We start from the raw sequence: 24,567 nt of genomic DNA on the forward strand, positions 1-24,567 counted from the left end.
ACTTCAAGCCCTAGTTTTGAAGAATTTGAGTTCTGACATCCTACAGCCCAGATCAGTGCTTTAAATTATCTCCCAATTTTTTCTTTGTCTCTATTCATTTGTTCTTTTGGCAGTAGAGAGGGAAGTTTCATCCTGAAAACAGGAAGAAATTGTTTTAAAATTTCTAAACTTTTGCTGGACAAGATGTTTTTTCCCAGTTGTATTAAAAGAGTGCTTTCATATCACCAAGACTGAAATCCATCTGTTAGTTTACCAAGCTATTTTGGGATCAATGCTGTAAAAGTTATCTGTACCACTTGTTCATAGTTCATGTTCTATGAGTTAAATTTCCTTCTGTTGATCATACTTTGAATTTTCTCTTTTTTAACCAATCCTTTCCCAGCAATAAAGTCCACTGGTATCTGAACTGTTTTCTGACTGTATTTCTGTCATCTTTATGTTTTTAATTCACAGTTCCCACTGAAAATGTTGCAACAATTGCAGACTGTGCCAGTGTGATTGAGGGTGTAAGTCGCAGTCGTAATGCCTTATTGAATGGAGACACAAAAAACTATGACTGGGATTCTGGATACACATGCCATCAGCTTGGGAGCGGCGCTATTGTAGTACAGCTAGCACAGCCCTACATGATTGGATCAATACGGTAAGAAGGTTTATTTTTCTCTAAATTAAAGGCCACAGTGAAACTTTTAATAGAATATATGACATTTGGAAACAACATCAATTAGGGGACTAGTTTAGTCGTTGTGATTTGGCTTCTTACTTCAGTATGATAGGTGTGTTAAAAAATTAAATGTGTGAATTATTTGTTGAGATACAGCAGTGCAATTCCTGAAAATGTTACATTACAGAGGCATAATAATAGTAACGGTCAAATTGTAAGATTAAAGTTATATACTTATTTTAAAATAGAATTTAATTACTATCTCACTTTTGGTTAAGTAGGTGCAATTCCTCTTATCCACTTCATTGTGAAAAGAATTTTATTGAACAAAATCATCACCTCCAGTCAGCCAGACTTCATTTTCACTATACAATTAGTGCTAGTTCTTACTTGAACATGAACGGTAAAATAAAGGTACAGTAACCTGACTATTCCTTTACAGTGCTGGATTAATGAATGTGTTTAGATTTGGATTGAAGTTCATTGGGCTCTTTCTACAGCGAATGTCTGTATACATATGAAGATCAAACTTTTGGCTAACATAGATACTCAGGCAATAGTTTGGAGAGTGGGATTTTTCAGAAGTGAAGACAAAAATAATCTTGCAAACTTCAGATTCTGACTAGGAGTGTTTGTGGTTCTTGTTTCATAAAATCAGCATGCAAACCCTTGTCTTTATGGCATCATGTTCTTTGTAAATTTAGAATATGTAATCAGGGATGTAATTTGTATGCTCTGTGGCAATGAAAAAAAGGGAAAGATTTCTGAAGTTCGGAGTACCAGTGAGCAAAGGTTGAAACCCCAGGTGAGTATGGCTTGCAACAGAGATCACGCACATAGGTACGTATTTCTAGGAGCTCAGTGCGATCCGCCTGTTAGAGCTGCCTCTTCAAACTGACTGATGAGCCAAGTGAGACTTGAAAGCTCTTTTGTAACTTCATAATTTCTGTTTTGTGTGGTTTGGGTTTGGCCTTTGGCATTGTTATGATGGATGTAAAACTTTTAAGATAAAGTTTAAAATCAAACATCCAGGCAAATCCGTAACCTAACAAAAGTAGTGTTTTACCTACGTGCTATCTATAGATGTTATGCATAATCCAAGTTTGGCTTTGTTCTTGCTGAAACAAGTTGAATAAGCGTATTTGGAAACTTTCCACACTCAGTGTTTTATGCCTTTCAGTTTGATGGTTTTAACGTTCAATTAAGTATTGCATCTCAATTAGAAAATCAGGAAAATGCACTACTAACATTTCTTAAAATAGATAAATGAAACGTACTTATTTTCCTGCCACTGTAAACTTAAAACAGCAAAGGCTTTAAGGAGTACTTAAGTACTTTAAGGAGCAGCAAAGGCTTTACTCCACATGAAGGAGTAAGACAATAACCAATATTCATAGTTTCTCAGTTCATAATCTGTCTTCCATCCTTACTGGTTTCTGCTACATTTCAGTCGGTGAATTGTATCATATTTTCCAGTCAGTGAAGAAAGTCTGACTTTCCTATGTTCAATACTATGCTAGTGTTTATTCTTAAGAGAAGATTTTTAATAAGTCTTATTATTAAATAGTGAGTTGGGTGAACTAGACTTTTGGTTGCCAAGAAATGATAATTATATAATCAGCAAGGGTGTAGAACAAATTAAAAAAAATAACCCAAACATTACACAATTTAAAACTAATAGGCATTTAGTGATTTATGTGGTATTGCGTTGTACAGCTACAAGATGAGAATCTCATCTTTCTCTGTCAGTTTTCCTGCATGTTTAGTACAAACCAGATGAATAGCTTACTTTAAGAAAACAACGATGTTATCATCTGGGATATCTTTTGACAGAGGAGGCTACCTGCATTGCCTAGAGACAGAGATCTGCCTGTGGGTTTGGATTCTAAATGAATAATTACGAATTAAAGTACATATCTTTTTAGATCAGAAACACAAATGTGCCGTTGAATATATTTGTTTCAAAGAGGGTAAATACATGAGCCTTTGAAAACAGAGTGGTGTCTGCTTTTAGTCTGTAGAAATCAGAATACCACTGGTGAGAGGCTCCAAGACAGCATGTGTTACCATGACAACTAAATTCTGAGTATGAAAAAACCAGAAGAACTCTTGGTACTCAAATATGCCTTAGAAATGCACAGAGAGTTTAATGTTTCGAGAGTGTATATTTGTGTGCATGCTTTCTGACAAAGTCATTCATTGTCCTAGAATCTTAGCACCCTTCACGTTGGAGGGGACGTGAGGAAGAAGACATCTAACCCAGCTTGTTTTGCAAAGGAGTGTAATTTATGAAAAAAGAACATACTACTCAGGGCTTTATGCACTCAGGTCTTGAAAGCCTCCAAGGAAGGAAATTCCACAACTTCTCTGGGTAGCCCATGATAACCTGCTCTTAGGTATTGGGAAGTGCTTTTAAGTTCCTTCCCAACCCTAGGCCTTCTTAGGCTAAAAAAACCAATTTCCACAGCCTCTTGCACAGTGTGTGTACTCCAATCTCATGGCCATTCTGATGGTCCTTTGCTGTAATTGTTCAGATCTGTCACTTGTATTTGGATCCAAAATGGGATTCAGTATGCCAGGTATGATCTAACAAGTGTCAAGTAGAGGAGAATCATCTCTTTCCATTGTTTAGCTGGCTCAGTTCCTGTTGCTACAGCTCCACATGCTTCATTGCTGAGAAGGCACATAGGCAACTTATGATATCTTCTGTTCAATTTGACTCAGGAATGCTATGTAATTGTATGTATTATTTTGAAAGTTTTTTAATATTGAATACTTTTTCAGGTATTTGTATATAAATTTGGAGCTCTTGACTTACATATCAAAATTTACTCAGTAGTTCTGAAAAGATGTAATGACAGTCAGTGCTCAGTAGTATTTTGTAATAGGGAAGACTTGGAAAAGATGGGGGTTGGACTAGATGACTTTTAAAAGTCCATTTCAACCCAAACTGTTCTATGATTCTGTGATTTTTTAAAAAAAATAACTGTAACTAAATATTGTCTTTTAGATTATAAATTTTTTTTAAAATAATTTAAGAGGTTTGTTCTTTTATTAATACTCAGAACAGCTTACAAGATATTTGGAACAGTTAACAGAGAAAATGCTAGGTTAGGTAGTTTTTCCACATAGTTGCTTGTCTGGACACAAAATAACCTTCTTCTTTTCTTCTGTGAAAAGACCCTTTCTTATCAATGACAGTAAAACTATTTAATTAGGAAGAGAAAGCGATTGTTGTGTGCAACATACTAAACATATTTTAACTAACGGCTAAAACTTTATTATTGAAATGGCTGCCACATCACAATAACTCTCTAACTCTCCCTGCATTTATCTGGAATAGAAATATAATACTATTACACTATGGTCTTTACCTGATTTTTCCTGTGAATTTAAAAAAAAAAAGAAAGAAAACAAAACATAAAATGGGATTTGTTATAGTGTGGAGGGAGACAGAATTATTCTGTAACGGTGATTTTTTTTGTTAGAATAAATGGAAATATTTTGCGTCTTTAGAAAAGTACATTAACCACTTATCCAAGTTTAATCTATTTGAAGACTTTATTGCTAATATGATAGCTTTTCATATTCAGAGTAATTCTTAAATTAACAGACAATATAAATGAATTTTTGCTTGTACCATCATAACGTACATCTCTTATGCTTTCTAATTTTCCATACCACTTCTGCTTAGGAAGCTTTTCTTTCTTTGCTGCTCCTTTTCTGTGTTTGCCTGACTTGAGAGTGAAATCGTAGCTCAGAATGAATGATCATAGGAACACTTAGCAAATGTGCAGGAATTTTATCTCCTCTGTAAGATCCTGAAGGACTGGTTTTCTTGCAGGATAACTACTGAAACATAAATATCTGCACAAAACTGAAGAGGTTTACTGACATCCAGAGGCAAAAATGCCACAAATATTGTATAAGAAAACTCCTCCCATGTGGTTTCGGGTTTTCTTTCTTTTTCTTCATCTTTCAAGAAGTGTTGCTACCTCATGTTTTAATTTCTGTCTTTTGGGTTTTTAAGGTGTGTGAGTGGTTTATGAACAAAGTATGATCAAATATTTATGCCATACATTTAAATAGTGACTTAATAGTATTCAGGAAACAGGTGTCATCCTGTCAGATGCACGACTAGTAGTATTTGGTATTGTGCTAACACCTTGAGCAACTGTAGTTATACAGCAGTTTGAACTAAGCAGTGATGATCTTTTTTTACAGAAATTTAGGAATAAAAAGCAAACAGAGACAGCACAAAATGCTCGTAGGAACACAGAACATTCAATCATAGAGCAACACATGACATTTAAGGATATACTGTTTTAAAAAGGGCTGCAGCATCTTTTTATGTAACAGGTAGCCAATATAATCTGTGTCCCACACCTGTAATATGGAGTTTTATTTATATTTTAAAAGCTTTTGTTTTATAAAGTGAGGCATTGTCAACATGTGATGTAAATAGAGATGTCATATTAAATTACAGGCCTAGACTCTAGATTCTCAAGGAAGAAATATGTTTAAATCTCACAATGTCGCAGGGTGTAAGCTGGATAAATCTTCATTTGACTTTTCCTTCTTAATCCTGAGGGGAAGATTTACTAATGAGCTAATTTAGCTTTTTATTCTAATATGGAAAGTCCTAAGAACATGAGCAATTTTTCTATAAACAGATGCATTTCCAATGGGTATACTTCTGACTTTTTGACTGGAGTATTCTTCTTCCTGTCAATTAATATCTATCTTAGAAAAACATAGCTTTTCTACAAAAATAGCTTGGTAATTTACCTGGAATGTATTGCAAATACTATTATACCTCGTGTAAAAAGTGGCCTTTGTGCTTAGTGTGCACTGGTGAATATTCATGTTGTCACCTGAAAGGTTTTCACTGCTTATACAGAAAGGCTTTCAAGCAGAGTAAATTCCAAATAGGTTCTTTTGTCAGTCTCCCTCCCCAGTCTTTCCTAAAAAAGCTACTGGAGACGAAATAACTTTTCATTTTCTCTCACAAGCACCAAAGAAAGAAAAATTTACATTTAGTATTCATGCTAAGTCACTTTGGGAAAGATTCCTCCGACTTTAATTACTCATTGTTTGCTTTGTAATAATTCTAAGCCATATGGTTTTCTAAACCTATTTAACTTGGGCTAGGTTGTTTCAGGAGAGAGCAATTATACATGTGTTTGAAAGTAACACACATGTCCTGTTAGCCTTTTGCTCTGAAGCCAAGCCAGTTGTGTTTTAATTAGAGTATTGTTAGTTGAAATTACAGTCACCAGTGTGCTTCTGATATTCAAACTCTTGATCATAGCTTTGAAAAACAAGGATCAAGGAAACGACACCAAGTCCCCATGATAAAAGGATTCTATTGAAAAGCATAATTAGCTACATTTTAATAGCCTTTTTGAAAGAAAACAAATTTATGAATGTTTTTATTTTTCCCTCTTTTTATCATTAAGAAGACTTGGTTTAAGTATAAATGTTAAATCAACTCAGGATCTGTTGATTAGTAGTAGTTAACCAAATACAGGATTGTAATCGGTAAACCTTTTTTTTAAGAAAATACACTTTATTCAGTGTCTTCAGTATTTGGAGACCTTCGAGCCATAGAAAAGCAGAATGAGGATGATTTCATGAAGGAGAGGGGTTGAAGTTGGAGGGTTTTGTTTCGGGGTGTGGGATTTTTTTGAAGTCTTTCATGGTGCCACAGGCAACTATTTTTATTTTTTACTAAGTCAGGTCTGAATCTTTTAATTTGCAAATAGACAGTATTAACATGTTCTAAAACGCCTCTGTTAAAAGTGGTTTATTTTAGCTTCTTAAAGATATTTTTGACAGCATATTATTTTTGATAATATTCATGAGTTAGATTCAGCATCGAGGGAATTTATTTTGAATCTGCTTGTCTACTAGACCTAATTCTGTTTTGAATGCTGAGATTTCAAAACCTAAAAAAAAAAAAAGTGCTGAACTAAATTGTTTGTCTCTCCACTCATCACTGGTGAGGCTGCACCTCAAGTACTGTGTCCAGTTCTGGGCCAAATATCTCTTACAACAGGGCAATAATCCCCATATAAAGAAAAGTAAAGAAGATACATTTACCAGATGTGTGTTTCGGTACCTAAGATAAATAACATCCCTGATGCTTTATGTCTTCCTCTCTGTAAGACAAGTATGGAAATCAAAGGCTATTCAATATGTTATTTAGTGCCCTTACTGAAGAGCTGCGTGTTTGTTAGAATAAGTACAGAATGAGTCCTTGAGATCTTTATGCTCTTCCTTTTTCTTCTACCTTTTTAGCAATTTGTTTAACAATTCATTGCCTTTTTTTGTCATATTCTGATGTGGAATTCCCCTTTCCCTACTAATTTTTTTTTAAAATATATTTATTATTTCGGGAGGATGGGGGGTGGTTTTTTTAAAATATATTTATGATGTATTTACCAAAATCAAGAGAATACAGTTAAGAAGACAGCTTAATCCTTTTAAATCACCCAATTCTTTTTTTCTGTCCCCTCCTAAACTGACCTGTTGAGACAGATCTTCGTTTCGTGTTTGAAAGTAATTGGATGAATGTAATAGATTAATGTTCTTAAGATGGTTATTATAAGCCTGTAAGCCTATTACTGGCCTTAGGATAATAAGAATAGAGACACAGTAGTTTGAGATGGCAGAAACAGTAAAGTTTGCTGAGTGCTAGAGGTACGTTGCAAAAGAAACAGTTACATTTATAAAGGATTAAGTGGAGAAAATAATGGACTGGCAAACTTAAGAAGCTTGGTTTGATGTTTGTTCTACTTATCATTCAACAACTTGTTCATACTTAGGTTGCTACTTTGGGACTGTGATGATCGGAGTTACAGCTACTACATTGAGGTTTCTACGAATCAGCAACAGTGGACTATGGTGGTGGATCGCACAAAAATTTCCTGCAAGTGAGTTCAGTTTTTTTCCACTTATTTGCACAAAGTAAGAACTGTAAACTTGTTTTTCTGATGGGTTTTTTGTTCAGTACTTCTATAGGTTACTGTGAAGAGAATGATCATTACATAACCTGTAGAATAATACAACTTTAGAGGGTAACAGCTTCTAGTGTAACTGAATATCTAGACTTTCAGACCAGAATCAATTTCTTAAGAACCACATCAGTACTGGATCTTCAGATAATCAGTTGGATTATTCATTCTTAGAAACAGTCTGCCTACCATACCCTCGATTTTGTGATCACTGGAAGTTAAACCATGTTTTTCTGGAGTTCACATGTTTATGGTGACCCCTGGTGTCAAATCACGCTACCTTGAGAAATGTGGAAAGAGAGGGAAGAGAGTATAGTTGGTAAACAATTTTGTTAATAAAATGTCTTTCTCCCCTGTCAAAGCACATAAATGTATTGTATGGTATTTGAAGGGAGTGGGGAGAGTGAGGGCAGGGACCAAAGCATTACAGACCAAACAGTTACCAAAGCTTGACCTTGTCTCTGTTCAAAAGCAGAGTACCTGACTAATGCATTGACCACTCTGTTTTCGAAAAGGACCCTTCCATAGAACAAACATGCTTCTTAAACGGTGATAAAGGAGAAAAACTGTTTCATTTTCGTTTGAATAATTAAATCAGGAGAAATCAGGCATGAATATTCTCCACATGTATACTCTCCATTGGCTTTTCGGCAATTTCTGCTGATGAAAACTATTCTTCTAATATGGATTAATAATTTAGTATGGGTAACCTTCTTAAACCATGTGAATATAGTTCTAATTCCTAGCAAAGAATGACCTAGATACTGGTCATGGGACTGAAAAGACAGTCTGCAAATTTATATATTACGTATCCAGAAGCCAGATATGCTCAGCATTCAGTGAATGTTGATAGGACATGATTTCCTGACTAAGCCCCAGGGAAGCTCAGAATTATAAAAGCCTTATTTTCCTCCTTTTCCCCGAGTAAGTTTTCTATAAGATATACTTTCTTTCTTGGGACAAAATTGAAGTCATCCACCCCCACCCATCTTGTATTTGTGCCAACCAAAACAAAATTGATTTTACAAATTCAGAGATGTATCTCACTTTGTCACATCAAGTGAGGGAATTATTCAGTCCTTTGTAGCAATGCTGCTGACACACATTTTTCTAAAGTTTATATTCCATCTCTTAACAAACAGTGCTACTCAAATGCTTTACAATGTACTCTAGACATGTTGGTGAAGGAGAACTTGACACGTCCTTTCACTGTCTGTAAAGGGCAGGGTATTGATGAGCAGAAAACCTGTGTTCTGCCTGCAGGTCTGGAGGAAGACTAAAGATTTAATCATTCTCAAAGACATCTCAGCGTAATAGATAAAATTCATCTTTTTGTCTGCCTCCAGCAGTGGGAGCACTAAAAGGCTGAAACCACAAAGGAGAGACACTCAAGAATCTTTGTGCATTTTTTCCTTGAACATTTTGATACTAAAAGCCTATAACAATCAAAAGAAGCACCTGCTTAAGTATGCACAGCACAGGTGAAATTGCTGATTGACTGCCCAGTTCAAGTATCTTCGCACAGTGTTCAAACCACGCTTTTTTGTTGGTTTTTTTTTTTTTTTAAAGCCTTAACTTTGGGCAAATAGAGATGCATACCTGAAGTAAAGATAGCTGCCTTATTGGGATATTCTTCAAAATGTTGATTCAAAACACAGGTGCTCTGGAAGTTCTCAAAGCTATGGCTGCAGGAACCATTTTCATGTGGATTAGGGAATTGCATTTTGCCTAACTTCTTGCTCTGACAGATATGTGTTCAGCTGGCATAAAACCAGCCTTTAATCTTGAAATCTGCAGACACAGAGTGTCCTAGCACTGTCTGTAACTATCTCCTCTAAACAAATACAAAGGCTGGTCATAAAGCTTGCAGAGTTCACTGCCCATCAATTTTCAGGTGATTTCTTTGCATTTGACAGTGCTTTTTCATGTTCAATTTATATCTCTTGCCCTTTATGATCAGAGAAATGGACTTTTTTCTTTTTTTGCAGTCACAGAAAACTTAATATATGTTATTTTATTTTCAGGTATTATTTGCAGAAATGCTGAAATTACTTCATCTCAAAAATTACTTTTATTGTAATGGCAGGTCAATAACTCTAAGTATACGTATATCATATAGAAAAATAAATATTTACTATAATATCTATAAGATCAGTCAGAGCTGGACCATCCTTTTTTTTTTTACTGAAAAATACTGAAACACAGTACTATGACCTAGAAAGTCATACTCTTAGTGCTTTAAAACAGTTGAATGTAGAATGAAAGAAACAATATCATTCAATGACTCATGCACTGAATGAAGGTCCTCACTTAAAATTGTAAGGTAAGCTTTCAGTATGGTAGTAGAGACATCTAAGGACCTCTCTATTGAGATGAAGAGGAAAAAAAATGGAACCAGTCACTGCTAGGAATATGTGAAGTGACTTTTTGGGTTAGTTTCTGTAATTTAAAAAAAATCTCAAATTGAAAACATGAGGGGTTTTTTCCATGAAAACAAAAAAGTTATTTTCACTTTATATCATTTTAACAGCAAAAACAAACAGAGGAGAGAGTTGGATTTTAACCAAAATTAACAGATGCTAGTAAAGTGGAGGTGGTACAGTTTTTCTGGTTTACTGTCATAGTATAAGAGTAAAGATAGTCCTGCTGGATGCAAGGGATTTCATGGGTTTTTTCTGTCTGACCTTCCTCTTAGCACTATTACACTGGTATTTTATGCAAACAGCACAGCTCGAGAGGAGTCTGCCTCTGAATGTGTTTTAGTCTAGTGATTCACAGCCTTCCCAAGGAAAAGCAAGGATCGAACTCAAGTGCTGTGCCTGGGTTTGACTCACTGTCAGGTTTAGGCAAAGATACCTTCATTCAGTAATCTTCCTTAACCAGACTAGAGCATAAAGGGGTATAGAAACCAGAGTATGGTCATCTCTTTCTTCATTGTATGTTTCTGAATGCTGCACCCATCTCTCACCTGGATGAAACAGAACATATCTTTTGCTGATGTCGTCCAATTTTGCAACTATTTTTTGACTCAGCCAAATCCTGATTTTTTTTGATTGATACTTTGACATGCCGTCCCAAAAAGGACTAATCCTGTATTGGTATTGAAATTGTCTTCACTTGGACAAGGAGGAGATATGTCCTTCCATGGGACTGTGATTGCCTCTCAGAGCAACAGTCAACTAAGAATCATTATACATGTATTCATATCAGGCTAAAATACCAATTCTTTCTAAAAAGTATGCTCCAAATTACATCTGATTCTCTACCAAATTCTGGAGATGTGAGTACAACATAAGTGGTTGATAAGGTCTTGAAATCCTGAGTTTACCCTTTCTGGCACTAGTTTTGTGTTTAATCTACTACAGTAGACTGCAGAAAAATAACTTGCTTTTCAGTGTAGGAAATGAAACTTTAGATAGAGTTAAAACATAGAATTTCACAGGAGCTCACATTTAAAAGAGACAAAATGCTTTCACAATGAGAAAATTTAGATTACTAGTAATAATTTCTATTCACTTTCCTGTCTTCAAAGATGTATAAGAGGTGTTTCCTTTGCTGGCTTTTGGTCTGCCTGGTCTTGCAGTGGAGTTACAGACTTCAATGAAAGTCATTAGCCCACTGTCTTGCAAGCGTCCTGTGAGGTTTCCAAGTAATTTTGCTCAGTCTCTGGCACAAGCAGTAGGATGAACCATAAGGGTACCAAACATGAGACCTCGACAGACACCTTAGATGATCAGGAAGTGGCAAACAAAACGATGAGAAAGAAAATTAAATTATGTTTAAACAGCATATATTGGTTTTGGCAGATTACTGAAGCGTGAACTTCCCCTTTAAACTATCAGTGTGCTGCTTTGGGTTGTTTTAATGGCATTTTTAATGTAGTCTTTTGTGTAAATTAATAATTCAGTTCTCAAAGGCAGGAACTGACAGGCTACTCCTAACCTTCTCTTCTCCCAGTTTTAAAAGGCTAAAGACAGAAACTGGATGTCTGTTATCTTCACAGGAGAAGCTTGTGTACCTTCCCTAAGTGCGAGCCAATTAATGCATACTGGTTGTGTAATTGACAATTTTCAGATGCTCTGTGGAGGCTTTTTTTTTTCTTTTCCACAATAAGCTGTTTCTCCCTACACAGTATGACAGTAATGAAAAACAGTCATGTTCCCTTCTATTTTTAAAAACATTTATTATAAGTGGACTCGAGCATGTTAGTGTTGAACAACAGAGACTTGCACTTGTTAGAAGAATTTGCTGACAGAGTTTGAAAGTCAAATGAAAAACAGAAGATACCAAAGGCCAGTAGGAGAGTCAGACTTCAGAGTTAATGACACTTCTGATAGAATAAACCCTGCAAAGACAAATACAAAGCAGGCTATCACAATGCTCATCAACTCAGTATCATTCTTTAAAGTTCTCCTGTGTAGTTGTTGTGAAATGGATCTAATACATTGGCAACAGGCATACCGTGTTCAATTCCCCAGTAAGAAAAAAGGATCTAATACTCTGATAGAATTTGAGAAACAATGAATATTATTTATGGATCAACAGTTCCAAGGCAGTTTGTATCACCTGTCTATATGACTGTTTTGGGAGTTTCATGATTTTCTTGTGGGCTTTACCTCATTTTCAGAAGGTTTATAACATACAGCATTATATATTGTTTAAATTTTTTTGTTATTCAGAATATATTGCTGTTTTGATAAATGTTTAAAAACTTCCAAACTTAATTTCATGTTTCTATTGTTTTTTATCTTCTATAATAGCTATTTCAAATTCTGAATCTCATCTCAGTTCTGAGAATTTTTTTTCTGTAGTACTTCTGCTTTAAAGAATGTTAGTGGCAAACTTGGGTTTTGATTTTTTTTTTTCTGGGTGTACTTTTGTGAAACTAGTTTAATATCTATCATGATACGATTATTTCTTCTGCTATAGAAATAATATTTGAAGTGTGTGAATACCTTTCCTCGTAACTGCATGTGGCACATTACTTACATTTGTAGCTTCTTATACTTAGCCACAAACATAGTAGCTTTTTTCTCCTGTACTCTTCTAGTTCCTTCACTTCACTGTATGATCTCTAGAATTCCCTCACATCTGTTTTCATTCATCATTCTTCTCCTTAATCACTTGCATAAGCCTTCTCTCTCATAATAAAATGGCTGTAGTATTTCTCAGATCTTTTGCCTTTCCAACTGCCTCTATGCCTACATCATTCTTTCTGATACTTCCCATCAGTTTTGCATGCCTGTCATACTAGAATAAGAAAATAACATTTTTCCTAATTTTTGTGTAGTCCTTAATTCTGTCTCATGCCTGAGCTCCTGAGTGATGGGGTGGAACAGGATAAAAGGAACTGCTCTTGTACCTGTGATGTCAGAGTATTTTGACTGTACTTCATCCTATTTTACATTGTCGGTTTCACAGCAAAACCGTTCTTGTACCTCTTCTGTCAAACAGAGTATATTTGAACTATGGTTGACCCATAGTTCAAATATACTTCACATGAAGCAAATTTCACAGCAACTCTGTGAAATCCAGATGCCTGCTCCAGGGTTGCCTAACTCACTGTAGCCACATTCATGCAATGCAAGATGAAATATGTTCGAGCAAGATGTCTGTGAAATTGCTACATTGTTAAGCTCAATTTCAAGTCTCACTTCACAAAAATAAACTAAGAGCTCTCATTAGTCTGTTCATTATGCCACTAGTAATGCCTACTGGAGTAAGTTAGACAGATATAAAGGGTCATTTTGTATAATTATTGAGCTTTTAAGCCCTGCACGATAGAGGCGTCGAAGAACATATTTTTCCTTGTGTTTATAGGCTCACATTTTGAAAGATTCTAATAAGGCAAAAGAAGAAAGAGACATCAGCTTCACAGACCTGTCTTTTTGAGCACAAAGAATTAAGATTTCACGGAGAGAAAGCAGTTTCCATTTCAGAGCATTAGGAGCCTCTCAGAAGTGTGTAAACTCAATATCTAATGTTTCATTTGCTGGCTTTTATTTTAGATGATTCTAGCTTGATTGAAGAAAGATCTAGCTTTTCTGAAGTTGTGTATCTTAGTGGTGATTCAGGATCACAGGAAGGTTTTCAAATTGTCTTTTCTCTTTTTCCACTTGTACCATCAGATCACTGTGTTTGCTTTTCAGCCACAAATATACATGGATCTTTTGAACAAGCCTTGAACAGTGTAACAAGGAGTTGCAAAGTGTCTTAGTCTCCCCTGAATGTTTTTCCATGCACTTGTTTCACTGCAGCTCTACATGTGCCACATGCATTAAAGTTTTGTTTTACTCTCATTTGCCACGTGGCTGGCATGTTCTCGGCTCCTCTTCATCCACATTACTGTGAGGAGAGTGGAGAAAACACCACAGTAACTCCAACATCAGTTTGGATGTTAGCTCAGTTCTGCCTCAGAGAGAATAAGCAATACCTAATAATACCCACAGTTTCTTTCAGATAAGGGAATTTTCCCCCGTGTTATCTAAGACTTGAATGTCTCTTTGGAGGCCAGTAAAAGCTGTTAAGTTAATGATATAAATAGATGTATGTATTACTAATATAATCTGGTATGTCCAAAATATCGTTGCATAGTCTTGTATTTAAAATAAAAATCAAAGCAAACATTAATTTACTTTCAAGAATTATTATAATTATTTCTTATCATATTGATGTTTCAGTAGAAAATAGACTTGCTCCTCTCAGGAATTTGTAAATTCTGTCATCCTTCCTCTGTGACTGATTGTTCATACAGGCTATGAATACTTATATATCCCCCTCCAAACATTTGGGTCCTGGTTTGATCTATAATATTAAGCAATTCTGCATAAGCCTGTGGTCTTAAGAGGTCTGCACCAACTATTGCTAACTTTATTCAATGATACAGAAATTCAAATTTTCTTACTAGGAGAAGAATACTGCTGCTTCCTTGCATCCTGTTAAGCAAAGGGTTTTTTCGCAATGGTAACAGAAACAAATTTTCAATTATGTCTGGTTAAGGACTCAGCAGTGCAGTTTACTGCTTTTATATTATGGAATGATCCTGTGGCAGTACATTAGATTGCCTTCACAGTCATAAATTCTTTCTTCTAAAAATGTCTGTGCATGCATGCACATACCCACATGCATGCAGACATACCCACACATGCAAACTCTCAGGACCTGTATAAATAAATATTGCTACAAAATAGTTACCCAAATTGTAGATGTCTCCTGTGACACTGGTGCATTCCTCTGCCTGAGATAAGAAAGGAATATGTCATGCCTGAACTGTTGTTTTGCAGTCATATTCATTTACTTTGAAATTTGTTGTTGCATAAGATAATCTAATAAACTAATGAATAAGAAAGAGTTCATGATCTAGATGGTAAGTTACTATTTTGTCTGTAGCCCTTTCTTACAGGAGAAGTTATTGAATAATATAGCAACTGTTGACATCTTGTATAGTCAGGAGACCAGTCAGATGTCAGAGATTTGCCCTAACTATGTTGTTGATATTCAGGATCTAATTTCATCAGAACTCTGGAAAGCGATGAAATTTGATTATGCTGGCCAAAACAGGTATGGTCTTTAGGGTTACAAATATCCTGCATTGAGATTTATGCAGTATTAAGCCATTGATTTATTCACAGTAATGTATTTAGAAGGACAGATTATAACCATGAATCACAAAGCTGAAGAATTATTGTATCTTTAGGTTCATCCTTTGGGGATTTCTGCCCCATGTGGTATGTGGTTTATTTTTTTTAGATTAATTCGTTGTCAGGTTTTTTTCATATACTTCAAGGGATGGTGCTTTCATTCTGCTTTTTGCTTTTCTATTACACTGAATTCCCACAGTAAGGAAATTTTTTTTTCTCAATACCAGTACAGAACATCATGTTACCTAATTTCATGATATTATTTTTCTTCTGTGCTTGTCAACTAATTTTTCTTTCTTAATAGATTTCATATACTTCAACTACATAAAATCATTCTGCCTTTTTTCTGTTACCTTGGTTGCTACTTAAACAAGTTTTGCTTGACTTTGTTTTGTGCTCTTTAATCATGAGTCATGTTTCCTTTGTTTTTCATATTGTATATGTGAATTTTACCCAGCTCTTTGTATATAAATTTTTAAGGCATATAGTTTCTATCTAAATACTAAAATTTAGTTTATCAGACACTATTGTAAGGGAGTTACATTTTTTTCTGTTCTATAACACAGTTAAGAGAAGCAAAAGTTGTATTTGTTACTTTTGTCTTTCTTAGTTCACTTTACTCTCATGCCTAAAATTACTGCAGTCATGGATTCAGGTTCAGGGTATTTTGTAGGCGAGTTTCAGTCTGAGGTCACAAGGCTTTCTTTTCTGACCTTGAGGTTAATAGATAATTCAGTGTGGTAGTAGAAAGGGTAACAGTTTTCCTCCCTTCCATTACCAAACCTCAGTATTTGTATTGCTGTTAGGAGGAGGCACATGCTGATTTACTTTTTTCACTGTTTTATTCTTCTTAGAGGCTGTGGTTCAATTTACTGCATTCCTTGGAGATTTGACATGTCAATTAGATGTTATCGACAGTAATAGAAGGGCGGTTGCTGTAAATGTGAAGTTTTTACGAGTGGCTATGAAATTACACCCAGGGGAACGTGAGAGACAAGTGCGATAAATACAGCGTTAGCGTTCACGCTACAAAGAAACTGAATAATAGGGAGCATGATTCTGTCTCATATCTCTGAAAGTATTGTTTATATATTTGTTATTAATCAACTATTCTGTTGGTATGAGGAGTTATGTAATAAAAATAGCTTACAGTCTGTTGTAAGGTTTATGGGTGGGAGAAGTCTTCAAAGTCGAAAGCATCCCATTAGTTGTATTACTGGGTATGTTATTGCATTGGATGGCTTTTCATATCTTTGCTACCAATGTGAACATCAGGAACAATGACTATTGGTAGAGAGTAAACATGACAAAGCCAATTCAACCCCTAGGATTATGCAGACTTGTCTTGTACATGTGTGCTCTGGTGTGCACACAGAAGTAAGATGAACTTGTAGGTCAAATTACTCAAGTTCACAGCCTTCCTCCGCTGCCACTGCCATCCCCTAAGGATGTATGTTGTAGGTACTACATGCACAGTTCTTGCTACAGCATAGAAATTTGGCTTGTAGCATTCTGCCAGAAAATTGCCAACAAATTGCTAATAATTTAATTTTGTGTAAGATTTTTTAAATATAAACCGTATTTTTGGAAGTACAGAAAGACAACCCGTTGAAATTGAAAATATGTGTAAGTAAGCTAGATTATATGAGTTTATGCAGGACAAAAATACTAACAGTTGCCTACAGTGGTGTAAATTTTTGAAAATTGATTAGTTCATTTAGTTAGAAAAATAGTTAGTACATTCAGTTTTACCATAGTTCAATTTGACTGTGTTTTAACATTTTCTTCATGTAATATTTTTTCTAAAAAAGCAAAAATGTCAGCACTGAAACTGTGAAAGAAGATGTTACTATAAGAAGTCTTTCATGTTAGAAGCTTTATAAAGATGTCAGAAAGTCAGTATGGACTTTATTAATCTATTTTATGTCAGAATTGTCATTGTAATAGGTCTGTTTCATCAAGCCCGCATTTGGTTTCTACAACAAACCCTATGTAATAAAATGTTTACGGCAGTTTAAGAAAGTGTTCTTACAGAGGACAGATGTTTTGTTTGGATTGGTGTGAGTGACCAATCATAGAAATTGCTATAAATAAGTTTAGTTCAGATTCTTTCAGAATTATGTATTCCTTATGGGAGGTATATTTAGAATAAAAACATTTGAGTGAAAGTTTCCCGAAAGGTGTGAATATATGTTTTTATTTGTCAATATATAAAGTTATTATGTAACAAAATCTGTGATAGATGACTTTTAATATTTATTATTATTCTCACATTTATTCTATACTCTTGTTATATTTCTATTAACCGTTTTTCTTACCTCTGTTAGAATTGCAAGTCCTTTTTGGGGTCTTTTTGTGGTTTTTGCGGTTTTTTCACTATACTGTATAAAGTATATTTGGTAACTCGTCAATGGACTATCACATAAATATAGCCAAGATGTATTATTAGGTCAGGTTTGCCTCTGTCTCTGAGAGCAGCAGAGAAAAAGCTGTTACTTCCAGCTTGCACCTTCCTTGCGTTTTTAGAAGTCTCATATTTGACAGGCCCCCCTTTGGAAAAGTGCTGTTGTGGTGATTAGCAGAATAGATGGAAACTCAGTTTTAGTAGAGGTAGACCAGGGATAGAACTGCACTTAATTTGACTTTGATTTTAAAACTGAAGTGTTGATGACCTTTGATTCCTCACAATATTTTCTTTCTCATGCTTTGTCTTTCTCCTCAGTGGCTTGGGAGGCTGGATGGCAAAGGGGTTGCTGAGCCAGCTATGCAGTCTGAATTCTGTGCTTTATGGGTCTGTCTCTCTGAATTAATATGCTAAATTACAGCTGTAACAGGAGAGGAAGCATTACTTCACTTTATTGTTTAGTACTGTTATGGTGGAAAACATGGGGTTTATAGGCAATTTATAAGGTAGCTGTAGACCGTTTTTGTATTTTATAACAAAAAGGAAGTGTATAACAATTACTTTTATAGCATTTTTAGTGCACACTTCTGTGTTTATAGGTACTTCATGAGAGAGGTTAGTATGGTATTCATTAATAGAACAGGGGGTGTAACATACAATGCAGAACATGCTGCGGTGCTCCTCGTGTCTCAGTCAGCTTGTTTATGTGTGAACACCATTTTTTATTTGGTACCATCACATACTGGTTACAATCTGTTTTGTTTTTATTAGTATAGTCATCAGACTAATACATGGAAAGACAATACACCTCTTCTTTCCTATTCCTGTCATATACTTTTACAAATTTTATTTAAAAAAAAATGTAGTCACAATTGAAGAAGTCTGCATTCAAATAAACTAAGAAGTGTTTCACTATTACTGTAGAACAAGGCCTATGTGGACAAGTATTAGAAAGTAAAATGGAGGTTATGTTTGTTTCCCAGTCTGCATTGCTTTTCTTTTTGAAGTGAGGAACAAAAAATGGAGGTTGTACGTCACTGTGGAAAGTGAGGAGACACAATGTGCACACTGAAAACATACATGCTTAACCTAAAACAAGCCTTGATATGGATATGATATGGTTATTACAGCTTTTGAATGTTAGTCACATGTAACAGCTTTCTCTTTTGTCTGACATTTTTGGCCTGAATTTGGTTTCAGCTCTGATCGGTGCTGCTCTGGTAGCCCACAGTGTGGTAGTATTCTGTAGTGCCTGTGGCTTATTAGAAAACCTCATTAAAAGATAAGCTTCCACTTTTCTCAATTTGTTCTTTCCAGAAGAGAAGGAAATAATGGGAAAGAGTCACTATTTAGGTCCTATTATATGTAATAAATCTTTAGAAAGATAGCAGCTTTTCTTAGAAATAACTAGGCAAAGATTCCAAATGCTGAGAAAAACCATTATATTCTTTAGGAGGTGAGTTGCTATTTTGGAGCTATAGATAGTTAAAGCAATAGCAAGCTTTTGGACATGAGTATTTCGTGCATTTTTCTTGCAATAGCCTAATAAAGAAAAAAGACAAGAAGAGACATGAAAGTAGAGTGGTTTCAAATATTTTTTTTTCTTCCTCTGAATAGAGTATGGTGAAGAGATTGTGAGATGCACAAAGCCATTGGGTTTTCAGCTGTTGCCATTGGAGAGATGAAAGCACTTGGCCCAAGAGTCTGTTTATATGTTTGAACAGAGAAAGTGATTTTATTGCAAGAAGCTCTAAGTGAGACAGGCAGAGTCAGAGAATAAGAGAGCAAAAGATAATTATCTAAATTATGTTCAGGCTATTATAGAAGACGAATATAGTTAAAATGTAATTAAATATGACAGGCTCACAGGATGCAAGCATGGCTTTGGAATGCTAATCACCAATTACTGCATCTCCTTAGGGGAGTTGGGTAGAAGAAGACAGTTAAAAGTCGGGTGGCTGAGGTGAGATGTAGAGTGTTAAATAAAACACTGTAGGACTGTAACAAGGCTAATTTCTTTTGGAAAATGGAGCTATGGTATCGGGGGACATATGCTAGCCAAATAACTTGTAGTGCTGCATTTCAGCTTGAGGACCCTGGTATAAATCTGAGTACGTTGCTAGCCTTGAGTCTTCTCTTATAGATGTAAACCTCAGCTTGAGGTAGTGATTATTTCTGTTGTGAAAGTGATGACCAGAACTGCTGCAGATTGAGCCAACAAATCTAAAACAAATCAACCAGCAAGACATGTGTCAAAGCAGAAAAAAAAAATTGACACTGCCTGAATATTTAATAAAGCTAAACCCTGAAAAATGTATTTGTTAGAGGGTCACTAATAAGGACTACAGAGACACAAAAAGTCCAAAACCAGCAATGTCATTTTATGAGAGAAGTAAATTCTGATAGCTTCTTTATGACCATGTCCTAGGTAAAGACAGTGAAAGTATTGCCACCAGTTTGGAAGATTTGTTTGTTTGGCATATGGGGAGTAAAGGTGAAGAAATGCCATCTATTACATAGAACTATCTAATCCCAGGCTAAAAATGAGGTGCTTTTGATATACTTGAATGCTGCTGTTCCTGGAATACAGTGACTTATGTGTGAATCGATGGCAGAGCTATGTCTAAAGTTTGGAGGAAATTTTTGAAAAGACCATCAAAAGCGATTTTGAGAATAGAAAGACTAGCTCCTGTGAGGAAAATATAAAGTAAGCAAATATGCATGGCATGACTAGATATGTACTGCTTTACTAGTAGTAAAGAAGGAAGGTTAAAAAGAAACTTAAGGCTTACCCACAATGTCCTTAATCAAGGAACACCACTGAACAATTGTTATGGCCTGATACATAAATAGAAGTCTTAGTGAATTTGTTATATCAGCAAAAAATGCAAAAAGAGGTCAGATATGCCTTGATAATGTTCTGTCAGTAATCTCTTTTCTCATATGGGTATAGTTACACGCATAAATTATCTCTTTGATGCATAATTATATCTGTACTGGAGAGCTATTGCTTTGCATATATTGATGTTCTCAAATGTACTGCTGCAGCCAAATCCATGAAACTTTCCAGTGAAGAAGGTTTGCCTTGCTTATTTCAAAAGTGATTCTTCGCAAATCCATTTGGTGTGTTTTCTATTTTACTTTTTTTTTTCTTTTTGCTAAGGAAATAAACTAAGAGACCTAATTTTCTCATTATACAATCAAGTACTAATTCTCTAGTGGCACTATTCTTGAATTTTAATAACTCTTCTACAAATGGCCTACAATTTTGATTTTCCGATGGGAAAGGCACAAAATGGACACATAGCAAAACAGTAAATATTTTTGGGACTGAATTTATTGAAAAACCGATCTCCCTCCAGGCCTCACATCCTCAAGAAATTTTTTTACTCTTTTCCATCATGATTTAATATTATTAAAGGCGTAATTATAATCCAATACTAAGAACAGCATTGTAGCAGAAAGTAAGGGCTTCTAATGAAGTGGGACATGGGAGAAATTAAGGACTGCCTGGATGAGCTGACCTGGAAGTGTGTTGTCAAAACAATCTTCAGAGATCTTTTTCTCAACCCCTCTTACTATCTGTTGTGCTCTTCAGCTGTATTTCCAAATAGATGCATCAGCTTTCTTGTTATCACATCATAACAACTGCATTTACTGCCATCCTTGGAAAGTCTGCACTGAGCTCTTGCAGTGATTATTTGGCCAGTGCTCAGAAATAGTAGAAATAAATACAGACCCACTTATATTCTGTTCTGTGATCTCTAATTAACGTATTTTCTTGTCATGGAACACAAACTCTACCTGGGTGTCTAGGAAGGCATGGGCTGTTCTTAATAGCTTCTTTAGGATTTTATACTCTTTTATTTCTAATAGCTTTAAAATATTTTCCAAATCACTAAAAAGGGAAATCTGATTTTTACAGCATCATTGTCCTTGCATAAAGTGTGTATGTGTGTAAATGTGAAAGCATATACATAATGCAAACTATGGCAATGCTTTGTTGTGTGAAGTAGTGTTGTGATCATCTTATTGTCCCAGCTGCTCATCTTTGGGACTTTGTACTTCAAGGTAACAAGTTCTGTTTGGCCATGGGGACTAACTGACTGGCTGTACTAGAGTAATCTGAGAAAGAAATTCAGGAATTACTGTCCTGTTTAGGGGGAAAATGTTTAAATCATAACAGTTAAATGTCCAGATCTTGGGACAGCCAACAAAATAATCCATTCTCATTTTTTTGTATTTTATTTAGAGCATGAAGAAACAGCCTGAGCTTTAAATTAAGGGTATAACCATATGAGGGATATAAATAAACCATGCTGTTAGGTAGATAACTGCTGTACGTCTGAGGCCTGCCACAGACCACACCTTTCTGTTATCATGAGTAACTCTAGTTACACCCATTACCTCATGTGGTAAGACCAGTAAACTACTTGAAATTCAGTCTCAGTTGAGCTCATAATCTTCTTTAAGCAAAAGCAACCAGACAGCAGTGATAGAAGTAATAGCAGACTAAATTAATCCCAGAAATGCGATGTTTGTGACAAAAGGTTTTTTCTACTAAGGGAAAAATCAAGTGTCTGACAAATAGTCAGCAACCAATTTGTTCATACTGCCAGGCTTTGGGATAGTCTATTGATGGTGAGTAGTGTTTTATTCCAGTTTTGCTTTGGTCCTTTTTTCTTATAAGAACACTTCTGAAGGTATTCTGAACCCATGCTGGAAAACTATCCAATGTTTTACTTCTGTAGTGAGTTAATCAGGTTAGACTTAACTCCATTTTATTTCTGAAACCATCTGTGATAGAGTCTGTTTCAGCAAAAAGTTAAATGGTGTATCTCATTTGCATGTTTTATGGATGTAAAATAATTTAAATTTTAATGTGTTCAAGTACTAATCTAGTATAGTGGAAGACTGGTACCAAACCGAAACCTCTATTTCCTGGTATTTTTTTATTTCTTGTGTTTTACTGTCAGTGTGTTCTATAAGCACAAAGGTATGTAGGAAGTTGTGTCCTTTTCCTGCTGTGTATTACATTACTTGAGGTGCTGCCCCTCACCGAGATCAGAACAGTATGAATAAGAAACAAAGATTATACTGGTCCCGCTGTACCTCTAGTGTTCTCAGTCTAGCCCCAAAAGTTATATGCCAGCTCTGGAGGAGTGGTCTGTTCTCCTCACTGCCTCTGTGTCAGGATGGGGAAATCTTCACGACCTGACCTGCAAAGAATGCTTTGCGTCGCTTATAATTTTCTGAAAGGACCTTGACCCACACAAAGGAAGCTTGGCTCCTCTGCCTCTACTGCTCCACTTAGAGTGAGACGAGTTTGAGTTTTTGGGTGGTTTGTTTTGTTGGATTTTTTTCCCTAGATCTGTAATTTCTTTAACCAAGCTCTGATGATTTCTCATGAGTAGTTAACAGGAGAATGCATTTACTTTTATTTGTCTGACCTTTTGTTTATCTAATATAGTCAATATTAGCCAAGGATTTTAGACTTTAGGCTTCTTTTCTTTTACTGTTTTCTTAATTTTCAACAATAGTATGATTAATGTTCCTGCACACAAATTATAGTGGTATAAGGTATGTATGAAATCACATAAGCAGAGTCAAGACACTTAAAAATAAACATGAGGGAGTGTGCTAGTTTAAAAGTTAACCAGCAGGGGAAACCAACCCAACTCAAAAGAGAGATTACAAATCAGAATAACAATTTAATAAAATAATACAATAAGTACGACCACACGGACAAGCAACCGGCCCTAACCCACAAAGCCCAAATGTACAACCCAACACCCCAGGGCACAAACAAAGCGGTGCTCCCTGGGCCCCCCTGAGTCCAAAGCAAAGAGAGAGGGGAAAAACCTGATGGTAGGAGAGCTGCTGCAGTCCGGCCAAAGTGGTGATTGCAGTTCAGTTGAGGGTGGTGGTCTCAGTCCGGCTGAGAGCACTGAGCTGCAGTCCTCCTCTGGATCCCACGAGAGGTAGAAAGGTTCTGAAACTCCAGGTTTGTATATTCTCCAGCTCAGGCAGGAATGATTAGTCCCTCCCTCAGAGCGGGGAATTCCATAAAAGGATGTTCAGTCCTTCCCTCAGAGTGGGGAATTCCATAAAAGGGTGTGAGGGTGCTCAGTCAGGGAATTCCACAAAAGGGCATGAGGACAGGAGCATGGTGGGGGGACCACCTCGCAGGCCTCTACTGACAACAGTTTCTGGGAAATGGCATGGAGGGCTATAGAATACACAGTTTTGGGCTACACTCATCCAATGATGAATCGGTCCCAGCTGTTCTAACTAGGACAGGGAGGAATGCTGGAAATTCAGGCAATGGAAAGTGTTTCTCTATTTGCCCTATTAAGTGATAATAGTACATACAGTCACTTGAATGCATTCTTTTGTGACTGTGTTCAATATTTGTATGTCTTTCTGGATTTTCTTTGTAGATCCTGGCAAACAATCACTTTTGATAAACAGCCTGCATCTTTTATCAGAATAGTTGGAACTCGCAACACAGCTAATGAGGTAAGGAACTTTTAAGAAAACCTACATTCTTCATGCATACACAACGATACAGGTTTTCGTATCTTGCAGTGAAATTGATAAGGCCTTCTCAAATGTACACACCTAATTTTTTTGCTCTGGCAATCTAGCAAAATTAGAATGAATGCTTTTCTTATGTGAGTGTTTAACGATGTTATTATCTGTTCCTGGTTTTGACCTTTCCACACTGCCATCAAACATTTCTACTGGGTTTGGTTTTAAACTAATCCTTATTCAATAAACGATGAAAATACCATTTTAGCACACTAGAAAGGTGTATGGTCTCTGTTTACTTGGTTTTTATCA

General features: G+C 35.7%; 1 protein-coding gene across 2 annotated transcripts in view; it reads left to right on the forward strand.

The window, feature by feature from the left end:
* The window catches only part of BTBD9 (BTB domain containing 9), a 117,721-nt gene that overhangs the window by 80,352 nt on the left and 12,802 nt on the right, over positions 1–24,567 (forward strand). For both annotated transcript variants that reach the window (XM_027641723.1, XM_027641724.1), the window contains exons 9-11: positions 454–643; positions 7,492–7,599; positions 24,165–24,243. In XM_027641723.1, the coding sequence (XP_027497524.1) occupies positions 454–643; positions 7,492–7,599; positions 24,165–24,243 (377 nt within the window). The remainder of the gene's footprint in view (positions 1–453; positions 644–7,491; positions 7,600–24,164; positions 24,244–24,567) is intronic.

This window comes from Corapipo altera, unplaced genomic scaffold (assembly GCF_003945725.1).
Source record: "Corapipo altera isolate COAL_440 unplaced genomic scaffold, ASM394572v1 48b, whole genome shotgun sequence".
In the NCBI taxonomy this organism is placed as follows: domain Eukaryota; kingdom Metazoa; phylum Chordata; class Aves; order Passeriformes; family Pipridae; genus Corapipo; species Corapipo altera.